Below are 13,315 nucleotides of genomic sequence, written 5' to 3' on the forward strand. Positions count from 1 at the left end.
GATGAATTATAGTTGCTCTTTGCTGTCGCGCATTCAACGGTGATGTATGACTCGGCGGGAGATGGTAGGTAGAAAACATCCACGATGTACGGCCTGTTAATAACAGCAAGAATGAACGAACGGCTGCACAACGCGGTACACAGATGCCGCTGGCGGCTAGACCCCCTTTGTGTTTTATTACAAACGATACGTCAGCCACGATGTATGGGCTGCTTTTATCTGCGGCCTGTTATTGATGTGCTAAATTGTCTGCTGTGACTCGTAAGACTGGGCAGGATGGCTGATAGACGTCATTCGAGGATATGTTCTCAACGACAAAAAGATTCAGCCGATGACACCAGGGACTTTTATTCTTTAACCAAAATTACAGTAAATTTCTGGTAACGTAAAGTCTATATATGTACGTAACATACTATGTAAGTTGTTGGATATCGAAGAACTTAGTTCCCGTGTTCAAAGCTATTCCCCCAATACTCTGTAATTAAAATTCAAAGTTTTTTTTGCAGCCAGTCGAGTAGGAGGTTGATAATGGTTCGAGCAAAAGAGAAACTCACGTTCTAGAAATAACGGGTAATAAATCGTTTGTCACCTTTATTTGTGTCTCGTTGTACATGTTCCCGTTTTTCCCAATTATCAAGATAAATCTGGATAGAATAACAAAAAGACACCAAGCAAAAGAGAATACGCATTAGGTATAATGTACACGCTATACATATCTTACAAAATAATGATAAATTGCTATCTGTAGCGCAACGTTTAACTTTTAAGAAACTAACTGAAATAGATTTATAATCTGGTTGTGCAAAAGGGAAAAATATAATTATTACTGCAACGACTTATCGAATCATTCAAAGGAAATATACATCAAAGCTACAAAATTATTTAGCCTGGGTAATAAAAAACAACACGTCATGCACTACCCTATTACTTTCATTGACGATGCAATTTTACACGGCAACGCCAAACAAAGAAGATTTCAAGATTAAATAAATGCAAACAAACACGAATTATTATTACTCGTTTCATTTCATAATAAACTATATATTATCTTGAAATAGACAATAGATAAATAATTTAAAATAACCTCTATATCGTGTATATATGTATTTTGTCAAAATGTTCAACAAAGAAAAAAAAATGAAACATAATTAATTTTATACCGATACTGAAAGATATTACCAAATTACTAAAATTATTTTTAAACTTTTTCATAAGAAAACGCATAGGTTATTCTTAAATATGGTGATTTATTACAGGCTCATAAGTTACTATTCCATTTAAAAGTTATATAACTTTTAAATAAATAATAAATAAAAATATACAATTAAAAAAGTTATACAACTTTCAAATGGAAAAGTGATTTATGGACCACCCTGTAGATATAATAAATCTATCTGCTGTAAAGCAGTAACGAAATATTATATATAGCCTGGCATAAAATATGGCGATTTACCGTTATATGAAATAAGTAAGCAAACTAACTAAAGTACTAGCTATGTATTTTTAACGAATTATTACATAGAGCCTAGCGTGCAGTGCAGGTACTAATTATTTAGTAATTAAAGGATAAATAAATTCAGTGAAATATGAATTACTTCTATCACACAAATTGTCTATTGTTTGGCTTCAAGAAACAAGGGAGGGAGGATAATAGACATGTTATCAAATAACGTAGTTAATTTGTAAGAAGCAATATAGCCAGAACGTATCATTGTATAAGAAAACAATCAGAGATGTACATACTCGACAAGTCTTGTCGTGAAATAAATTTAATTTTTTTCCAATGTTAGCACAAACACTAAAATAACGTGTCAATACTAAAATAATAAGTTCAAAAAGCAATATAACGAACAGTTGTTGCTAAATTTAAATACATAAATGTTGTTAAAATATATTATAGGATCAATCAACAAAATTGCAGAACAATATCTTTTTATACGTTCTTCAAATAGAAGGGGTAAGTTCACTATTAGGATGATTCAAAATAAATTCTCAAACAAAAAAAGGGAAAAAGACAACAACAAAGAAAAGCATAGAAAAAATAAACCCTTTTAAAATATAGATAAGAAGTTAGGAGTATTTGAGTGCGCAGATATGGGATTTTCGTAAGTTTTTGTCCCATGTCTGAAGTTTAAATTTGAGACTAACGACCCAGAAAATATCAAATTGTAATTTTACTTCAAGAAAAACAACCTTATTACAGATAATAAAGAAATAAAATATGTGTAACAAAATATATGATTATTTTATATTTGTTTGTTATTTCATTTATTTGTTAATTCATTCTTTTGAAAATTTAAGCTAGTTTAACTGAAATGCTGCTTGTTACATCATAAACAAGAATAGTCCTATTATTCCACAATTAAGCTTCTATTTATTGCTATTGCACAGTCATAATTGAAAATCCGATATATATTTTATTTACATGCAATATATTTATACATTTTCGACAGTTACATAGCCGCTTTTATATTAATTTTCCAAGAAGTGCATATTTCTTAGCAGATTCAATCACAAGGGGTAAATTACGTGAATCGATCCATGTTCGTATAAATACTCTACTTAGAATGGACGAGCCACTAATTGAGACCCAACGATGCACATAATGATACCGAAATAACATGAATTCCAATCCATGAAACGGGTCGAGAACGCGAAATACGAGGAAACTATTCATCCCGACGTTTAAAATCACCAAATATTTCACTTTGCTGAGCCAGCTGAGCCTGCCACCGCCTGTCGTGGCACCCTGGCGATAGAAACGACGTTCGCAGAGGGTAAAGCAAGTCTCTCCCTCTGCATGGGTCTAAAAACCTTCAACCACCCACTCCACCACCCCCTCTCCGCATTTTCCTCCCTACTTCCACACCCTGCCCCTTTTCCTCCTTCCGACACTACGCTGCAGATTTATGCGCCCCGCCTTGCAGCGCTGATATCCGAGAACTCGCGACCTGCTCCGTCCGTAATGAAAGAAATAAATTTACTCTCCTGGGTACCCCGGGGATTGAGACTCACCGTTCGTGCGCGCACATGAACAACGAGCACCCTGGTGGTGCGCATCAGAAGCGTAGATACGGCGGCTCCTCTGCCTCTTCTTTGTCGTCTTCTACTTTTCCTACTATTTCTCTTCAGTTTTTAATTTTGTACTCGCATTAATACTTTTGATATATTCAATTGGTACGATTACAAAACTATTCCAACATATGCTCATTTTAAATGACCTAAACTTTTGACGTTAAGTCACAGGGGACTATATTATTAAAGCATAATATCTTTAATTTGTGGTCTACCAGAGCTAGTAACTTAACAGAAAAATATGTAGATCAATAGTAATAAAAAAGATTCAGTACTGCAAAGTATGTCACATGAGATACGAAAATATTTTTTCTAACAAAATGATAATAAAAATTATTTTATTATACAAACGTAAAAAATAATAAATAGTAATTTCTATTAAAATAAGTTTTATTCGAATGAAAAAGAATTAAATACGCAACGAGTATGGAGAATGTATTAATAAGAAGACAAATTTAATGATTTCACAAACATTGTTTTTATTAAAGCGGTATGGAAACTCAACGATATTTACAAGAGATATTTACAGTGCAAATAATGTCTATCATACATTATGTTCGTTCAATCAGAGTACTTTACATAACGAAGAATAAAAATCCAATGTATTTCTGAATAAATGTAAAGTATTGTTAATTATTCCGTTTATAATAACTGCATTCGGAAATTCAGAGGAAATAATAAGCACATTTCTTTCTCAGTTTCATCACTTTTACAATCTGTCACTTATACAAACGATACGAATAAGTTAGACGATACACTTCATTATAGATATAGTTTAGATACCATCATTAATGTTATCACCTATTATTTTTTCGAAAAAATAGCGTAATATCACAGTTACATTGTGGACATTAGAACATGCACGACCGTTTCAAGATTCACGCCATCAGACTATCGTCACTATCATAGAAGAAAGCGATTAATGAGTATCGCTACATAAGTCTACGATTTTCATCAACACCTAACACTGTTTCCGTACGACTAATTGTATCACTTTAAACTTCAAACACAATTAAGAAACAAGCGAATGTTTCCCATTAAACATGAAAATTAATTAGCACTCGAAAATTTCGCTACGCACGGTGTTTTTGCTACTTATCCATAGGTTTTTGAACTTGGTTACAAAGATCGAAATACTTTACGCAGTAATGTGCCGTATAGAAACATTCCTATCGATTCGAAGATGTCTAAGGTGTCTATCCACAGTGTACATGTTCTTCCCTACATAATGATCAAACGTTAGGAGGTACGTTAATATAGGTTTTCCGCAAAGAATGATTTGATGGTGAAACGTTAAAGTCACAAGATATCTTTATAAACTTTAATTGTATTCTTGAATTTATACACACATGTTGTATATATATATAGGTATCTTTTTAAATAAATTTATATTATACACGTTTAATTATTTACACAACAGATTGTCAAAAGCTCATTTTGACAATTTCCTATTTTACACTATTGTAGACTGTACACTGAAAATGTTTACACCGGAGCACCAGTTTAAGGATGTACTGCAGCACCAATTCGCTGGCCGTAGATCGCGTATGGAGAATAATAAGGTCCTAATGCGTTGAAAGCGCTATAAGGTGATGCGGCGAGCGAGGCTGGAAGAGGTCCCGTCGGTGGCTTTCCGTATGGGTGATATCTGGCGCTCAACGGACTCAGAGAAGGCGTCGGGTAAGACCCGCCGCTCGCACGATGTAAAGCTGCCGACGGCGAGAGCAAAGGATGCGGATGTGGATTGCTGAGTAAAGCGGCTGAAGACGACGCATGATCGCCACCGGTTAAACTTGTGTGGCTACGAAGATGCTGAAGAAGCTCTTCCGATGTAGTAAATCGCTTTCCACAATAAGAATCGCCAGCGATCCAATTACAAACGTATGGTCTACCACCGGTTAATGTGGACGGGTAAGAAAGCGACGGTGGAGCCATAGGACCAAACGATGACAATGCCATTGCCAAACCGTACTTTTGATGATCACATTGTGTACATCCACTCGGACAAGTTCCAGTACTCATCATTAGCTGCGCGCTGTGCATACTATATTGGCAACCAGTACAGTAAGGATCCTTACAAACCGGTACTAGGGCCTCTCCACCGGCCGGAGTCTTGACACGAGCGTAACTCAGATAAGGGTTTCCACCTGTCGGAGTACTTGATGGATAACCCAAAAGAGCTGCTGCTGCAGCGTGATGATGTGAAAAGGGAGATGCACCAGCAAACGGTGGTCTAAACGCTGGATTTTCTGCCAATCCAGGTGGGCAACAGAGTGGGTTTCCAGAAAATCCCGGAAGACTAGGCTTATATGCACCCAAGTTCGATTCCTTTGTATGACTGCCAGAAAGAATCTCCATGCCTGATCTAATGATCGGGCTAGTACCATTGTTGTTATTACGTGGCGATCCATCGGTTTTGTCCCGATCCGCCGGTGTCTTCCGATCAGTGGATGGAGTGGTGCTTGCCGTCGCTGTCGCTTGAGTCGCGGGAGAGGCTGACTTTCGGCCGACGGGCGTACGATTTCCCGATGACTTTTTTTCTGTGTGACTGGTATCACTCACACTTACACTCTCTTGACCACTAACACTGTGAACACTTGCTTTCGATGCAGGTCTACTTTCGTCAGTAGATTTTTTCGAAACAACATTAGTTTCGTAAGGCTTAAAAGCCAAGGATTTCCCGTCCGACGGGCTGCTGCGTGTACTACTCCGTTCCAACTTTGCAGCTGGTGGAGATTTTGCGTTTGTACCGGTATTCATGCTCTTCGGCGTTTTATCCAGCGGAGAAATCAAAGGCTTTGTTGGAGAATCAGCACCTATCTGACTGCATGTTTGGGCCAATAAAGCTAAAGGACTCTTCTTCGCATCCAACTGTAAAATAAAGTTGTGCAACTCGTTACAAATCAATATCGATGTTTGATATTGTATAAATACATACTAAAACTTTGAACGTAATATCGTGAAACATTTATTATTTTATGAAATACACAAGAAAAAGTCGAATAAGTTAGTGTACAGCAACCCGTCGGACATCGTGTACCGTCGGTATACGACAAACAAATGAAACATCTGATTTTTGAATATTCAAACGAAGTTCATTCGATTTTCCATAAAAAATAACGTTGTTAATTTTAATTTATATGCAAAATAACAAAAAGAAATAGAACAATGTAAAAACTATAGTACTCCACTTCCTTCACTGCATCCGTAATTAAATAATTTAAAAATTGTTTATCAAAAACAATATTTTTTTGAAGCATATACTAACCGTAGTTGGAAGCGGAGAAAGATAATCCGGTTGTAGATATTGATTGTGTCCAGTAGTCAGCATACCGCCTTCCTCGAGGACAACCATTTGGTTTTACACTTATTAAGCCAATCACTGCACAAAACTACAAGTAAATCTTCACAAATCACGAAACAGGAACAAACTGATGAACGTAAACGTTTTAAATATTCCGGGGCACAGTTTCGGTATATGCGTTAGTTGATCAATCTCTCCGTGATATGAAACGATTAAACGCAAACGATGTACACCAAGTGGAATCCAGGAAAATAGTGGCAGCTCTCGACGGAGCTGTTCGGTGCACGAAGTGGAATGCGACCGCAACGCCGCCTGGCGACACGATCCGCTCTCTTCCCCTCCTTCTTCGGCAAGCCAGGGTGTATAACCTGTCCTCTCTTGTCGTCCCCACCAGTTCTAGTCGAAGGATTATGGTGGGAGAATTGCGGTGGGGTTTGGCCCTGTGTGGGGTGTGGGAAGGCATTCTAATTCAACACGCCACCCATGATGTTGGCCCGACGATGACAGCTCCCATCCCGGCTTTGATATTTCACCGCTTTTACAGCCGTCCATCCCCCCTCTCTCTCTCTTCTCCTCTTCCATCCCCTCACTCTGCACACCCCTTCCAGTTTGCCTACCATAGCTACCTCGACACGGAACCGTCCCTGCCACCACGGCAACCCGATATTTTATACCGTGAAACCTGTCTGTCTCTCCGACCGGCCCCGCTTAATAAGCAGCTTTCAAAATAGAAATGTAATGGGTCGGTGGGGAAGGGAATGTCGGGTGATTGATTGCTCGCTCAGCGACTTACCGACTTGCCACAGCCCACGGGGTAACGAATGACAGCCACTTAAGCGCTGTTTGCCTACAGTTTTGTAAAAGCGTTTTAATTATCGCCCCAACCGCGCCTCGACTTTGTCGCATACTGACTCACCGGATACTAAACGATTCGAGCTACTGATCTCTTCTGACTTCCGTGCTAAGATAACACCGTTAAATAATGTAAAGTAATGGAATGTACACGTTTCGAGGAATCGTCATTCTACCAAAATATAACGAACAAACACAAGCGCTGGCATTACTTTTAAATAAACGTCTTTGAAATTTTCGTTGCGAATTTCCGCTATAAATTATTTTCCAAACACAACAAGATGCGTTTTGATTTCCACTTTAGCTGGCTAACTGTCATAGTTTATCATAATATGTAATCAATAATGTATTAGTTGGAAGAAAAATACCGTTTTCACGACTCATAGAAACTGCTTTCGCAATATGGTCGCTATAGTATTTATGCGAAACCTTTAAAACAAACGTGTGTTCTGTACTGTGTATTAATAAAAGCTACGCATCGTGACTGCTGCACCCGCCAAACGTGGCCATTAAAAAACTTGAATACCAGCTGCGTTGAAACTCAAACGTTCCGCGCGGTTAGGGGATTGTGGCCATTTCACGCGGTATGACTTTAAGTAAGATAAAGCGATCGGTGAAGCAGTTATGTTACAAGGTAATTACAACGAATTATGACAATATCCACACGCTGGCTACGTAGACCGCATAATCGCGGTAAGCAATAATTAGCCCGAGAAACACTTTGTGTAGAAATGTACGCGAATAGTGTCTGAGAAATGTATACAGTTATGTCAGTTGCAGTTTAAATTTAAATTCATAATGTTTTTGGAGTTTCGAAATGGTATAATACATAATAAAATATAATCAATTTTAAACGCAAAGTGTCCTATGTAAAGTTTCAATTTTAGGTCAACTTCCAATAGAAACAAATAAAAAAAAAAAAGAATAAAAATATAGAACCATATTTGTTGCTGATTTAGAAATATGTAGATATGTAGATATATAAGAAATTACTTTAAGAATTTTAATAACTTTCTGTACATATTTATCGTGCGTACTCTATTTGTGAAGGGTGAAACGAACAACAATTATAGTATATTAATTATGTCTAATCTCACACACATTATTACAATTTGCTATTGCATAGTTAAGATCGTAACGTATTAAACAAATCTAAGAATAATGATAAATAATAGTGAAAGTCTACTAATAAGAATGATTGCGTCTATATCCGTTGAACTTCCATTTTCAACTAAACAGTGGGATACAAGGTAATATTAAATCTTTCTATCGTGTAATATTTCCCAGAAGAAATAAAGGTCTTTGGGAGTTCTACTTCCATTCTATATCTTTGACTTTCTGTATCCCTCTCATTCCTCCGCTCTCCTTTCTCCTGTTCTGTTTCTCTGAAGTTATGGCGCCGTTAATACCCCAATGGCAAGTCTTTGACGTTTTGACGCTGACGGATGAGTTTACGGCTAATATAGTTCTCTTTCATCTCCGCCGCTCCTTCAGTCCACGTTTCGGAGATTTCAAAACGTCAGCTACCAGACGGATAAAGATTCAGCTTTGATGTGTTACTGACAGATGCAGTGACATAAACAATGTTTATTATGTAAAATGCAATGCTAATTGCATCTGATGTGAAATATGCATTATTTCGTTAATCGTAGGAAAATGTATACATGTATGCAAACAATAAATTTAATAAATATAGATATAGATCATGCCAGTTTTATGAAAATGTCCTTCTAATAACGTAACAATAATGCTATTGTAAAGTAATTTAAGTAACAGTAATATAATGCGTACACAAACCCTTTCTAGTTTACAGTAGTTGTAAAATGAGCGAGAGAAAGGAAGGTAATATAAGTAGGTAATGCGATAAATAAATTACATGAAATGATAGATAATATTTATTATGATTAGGCTATAATTTTCCGAGCTATTACAGACTGGCATTAGGGTACTGGTTAGTCAAACCTGCCTGTAAATAGATTTAAGAAATTGGGAAATTTTGCCCATCGTAAAAGCTTTTATGGGCTGTGTTATAAAAATGTCAAGTGGGAATGAAGGATCATAAACAATAATAAAAATTATATTTTATGAATTTGGAAGAATAGCATGACGTGTCAATCGATATATAAGATGCAATTATATTTATCTTGAAGTTCGATGACAAAAGAAGCTTCTATAAATCATTTTCTAAGGAAAATAGTTTTTAGAATTGTTTATATTTAAATATATCGAAATGGGTAAGACTGGCTACTAGTGAACGTGTATTGGCCTGGAAACGGCAGCTGTCCTCCATTTTTCCGTTTCGAAAGCCAAAGAACGCTTACGAAGTATATAATTTATAATCCATGCGTCAATTCGAATCAGACATTAGACCGCAATAGCTTTTCAAACATCACCGCTATTTTCAACGAGATTCAACAATACTTTAGTAATACTTCAGGATGATCGTTCTTCATGACGTATTGTGACCAAACGAATTCGCTTCGGGGACAATAGATACTAGAACGCTGGATAAAAGTGTAAAAATGCTGACAAGCGGATAATAAAGGAGGCAGTCAGTCACTTTGAGAGATGGCGCGGAACAAAGAGGGTGAAGGAAGAAGGAGAGGGGAGGCTGGGGAAAAGTTGCTCGGTGAGCCGTGAAAGGGAAAAAGATGGATGAACGCAAACGCAGTTGGCGTGCACAGAGGAGAAACAGAATTTGCGGCCGGTAATAAATCATAGCAGTCTTCTTTCTTCTCCCTTCGCCTCATCCCTTACTTCTTATATATCGAACTCGAAGCACGAAATGACAGGGGGGCGCTACGTGATTATGTACGTATCGTTGCTTTCCAATACAATCTATGTTGTAGCAACTTCCGCCAAAATGTGACCTGTTTGTCATACGTTTATCTTCAAATTTACGAGTTCCTATATTAGACACAACAATATATTGTTTATTGAAATAGGGGATAGGAAAATTAAATTCTTTTTTAAACAAACAGTGTCATTTGAAATGTCATGATTCAATGTCAAATATTCGATGAAATCACAATATATGTCGTATGGCTCTGGGAAAAACTGTTATTTGGTGCAATATTATACGGCGCGTGAGTGATAATAACAGTAACGAGCGCTCAAGCAACAACAACATAGCTGCGTGCGACTAGCTCGTAATTATTTCTGACATGGCGTTTCATCGGTACGGTGATCAAAAAGGTCACGTCGTCAGGCTTCCGACAATGTGACAGTCAATACATTGACCAGGAAAGAGGAAGAGAAAAAAATATGTGCGGCAATAATAATAACAGGGGCTGGAGGGAGGGATGGAGACGTAGACAGAAATACGAAGCTGGTGCAGCGCAGACAACTCGGCAAGGGCCTCGTTGCCTCATGTTTAAATCAGCGATAACGAGAAGCCTCGGTGACATATGTCACTGTCGCTGTCAGCCGGCTACACAATCAATATAGTCACCCACCCGTCCGTTCGTTCGTTCGTCCGTCTGTCCGTCTGTCCGCCAGCTAGCTTGCTCTCAGCCTGCCCGCCTGCCTGCCTGCCTGCCTGCCTGCCTGCATGCCTGCTTTTCAACCTTCACATGCATAGACCGTATTCCACCCGATAATGTATTCGGTACGTGACTTCGTATTCGACAAATACAAGAGCGTCCTCGGTCCGGCGCGACGATACGGCCGCGACCCGGACCAACCACTATTGCAAACTATCTTCGCCGCTAGCCAAAAGACATTTGCTTTTATGGAAAAACGAATCGTGTAATAGGATGCTTTCCTCCTCTTGAACGACCACTTTCGTTCTTCCTTTCAATTCTATTATGCATTCTGCATTTTGCTATTCATGCTACGGGACATTTCTTCTCATTTCATCACTGCGTCCATCTCACCAATCTATTAGTATTTTTCAAGATTGAATTTTGCAGATTAGTCGAGCTTGGATTTTATTACGGAATCCATTTATTTTAATCGTCTAACAATAGAATGTATTGAGAAGTACAAGAAATCGTAAAATGAATTTATATAATGCGTGGAAAATACTTACCTTGTTTCAAACGTTATTACGTAAATGCCACGTATTTCGTAATATTACAAACATTCTAATGTATGATGATAGATACTATTTATTCTTTTGATTATTTTTCGATAAGATGTTTCTTCGGATTTTTTAAAATAGATAGATGGATAATTTAAGAATAAAATTGTAGAATAACATTATATATCTTAATCTTAAAAATTATAAAATATGAATATGAAATGTAAAATTGCAGTTAAAATTTAATGGGACGGTATCACTGTATAATATCTAGCTTCAAGTAATAAGTGTGATACATAATTATTTTATCGACTTATATAACTTAATTGAGATGGTGGACGAAGTGACAATTCGTCAATCGTCTTTCTACATCGATTACCTTGTACATATATATTTTCGATCAAATAGGTTTATCAGTGTCAATCAATAATAGCGGCTTAACGATTAAATGACTTGTTGAAAGTGTATGTAATGTGTTTGTACGATGAAAAATCGTCGCGAATGTCAATGTGTTAAGAATCATTTATTAATTATAAAATTATAATTGTATATAGACAATGTAAAAAACGGAATATCCAATTTGCTACAAAAAATTATTAATCTTTCGGTTACTGTTCATAATTAATGTAATAACTTCAATCTATACCACGGAAAATCATGGTTCTTTGTTGATTATCTAAACATTTGACGTAGTTACATAGGTAATTATCGAAGCGTTTAATGCTAATTCGATCTACTATAAATCTCTTAATTACTTGAAGCACAAATGTCTGTTTATACGCTTATAAATATGAATGAAGCAAGACGAAACACGAAGATGGAGACATAAATCATATTCAGCATACTGAAAAGCCGGGACGCTTATATAAATCATATTAGATTTGTATAATAATGGTAAAATCAGTATATACATAATTGTAGTAAGTTAGTATGGTAAGTAAATTGCACATAGTATGCGATTTTGTGATGTATCTCACTCGTGCACACAATGATATATTTTATTCGTGATACGTTTATTTTTGTATGAATTTTCATTGTTATAAACACGGTATCAACATGTAATGTATCCATATATTACATATTTATCATATGGATACATACGAGAAGATATGTCCGTAGCAAAATGTATTATGTACTTATTTGTACCGTATCTTTTGTGATTTCTTATAAAAAAGCGCATTCAATTTATTGATCCAGTCATAGAGCGATGAAATGAAAAATTAAGAAAGGTCTCTGCAAGAATTTTTTTCTTATTTTGCATTTAAGTCTGTAACGTTCTCCGTGTAGTATTTTGAAAAACACGCTTGTTGAATACAGATTGATTTCTGAGACTTTGGAGTGAATTAACTCGAAGTGCCACTGTATCGCACCTGACGAAAAAAAGGTCATTCGAAAGGGAGCTTCAGGTATATCGAATTTATTATAGGCACTATGCGCCGCCATCCTCCGATCTCCACTCCGAACTATACCCTGGGGATCATATTTTATGTTTTAATCTCTCCATTGTTCCAGGTATAACGGAGTTTAGAAAGAAAAATAATGCCTACTCGGAACACACAAAACTGTCGGCCATAAAACACTCGTGTCGGGTCACCCAGCCAATGCGCAATTGCGCAGGCGTGCACGACCTGCATTTTTATGTTGGCGGTAAGGTCCGCGTACAGATTTTCTCCAAAACGTCGGATAAAAACGTGGACAGAGAAAAAATACGCTAAACGTAATACTATTACAATAGCGTCCGGCTACAACATGCAAATCTACAACATGCGGCGTGTCGACATATGTATCTGGATTCTCTGGGCGATTTTTTCTATCTTTCTACGATGTTTCTTTAATTATTCTGTCATATCCGTGTAGAATTTTTAATGTATTATATGTTTAACGATACACGTTTGAAGTAAATTTCGAATAAAAATTGTTATACATATGTATAAAAGTATTATATATATACGTGTGTATATCAACGTTCTTAAATCATCGAAGTAAAAGTTTTTCTTTTGCAAATGGCTATAAAAATTTCAAAACTATTTAATTGCAAAATTATAAGATCGTCGGTCGGTAAA

The 13,315-nt window shown here is 36.7% G+C and overlaps 1 protein-coding gene across 1 annotated transcript; it reads right to left on the minus strand.

Annotated features, from left to right (window-relative positions):
* Positions 1-3,529: 3,529 nt before the first annotated feature.
* Positions 3,530-6,986, minus strand: LOC117213193 (zinc finger protein Noc). The gene is made up of 2 exons (XM_033458556.1): positions 6,344-6,986; positions 3,530-5,946 (listed from the first exon to the last, which is right to left on the minus strand). The coding sequence occupies exons 1-2, from the start codon at positions 6,428-6,430 to the stop codon at positions 4,579-4,581; spliced, it is 1,455 nt and encodes a 484-aa protein (XP_033314447.1). The 5' UTR covers positions 6,431-6,986; the 3' UTR covers positions 3,530-4,578.
* Between the last annotated feature and the right edge of the window lie 6,329 nt (positions 6,987-13,315).

This window comes from Bombus bifarius, unplaced genomic scaffold (genome assembly GCF_011952205.1).
Source record: "Bombus bifarius isolate JDL3187 unplaced genomic scaffold, Bbif_JDL3187 scf7180000008519, whole genome shotgun sequence".
NCBI classification, from domain to species: domain Eukaryota; kingdom Metazoa; phylum Arthropoda; class Insecta; order Hymenoptera; family Apidae; genus Bombus; species Bombus bifarius.

Coding starts and splice junctions, on each gene's coding strand:
- LOC117213193 (XM_033458556.1), bottom strand. CDS start 6,430: ATGGTTGTCCTCGAGGAAGGCGGTATGCTGACTACTGGACACAATCAA. Junction 5,947..6,343: donor TTTCTCCGCTTCCAACTACG/GTTAGTATATGC, acceptor TTTATTTTACAG/TTGGATGCGAAGAAGAGTCC.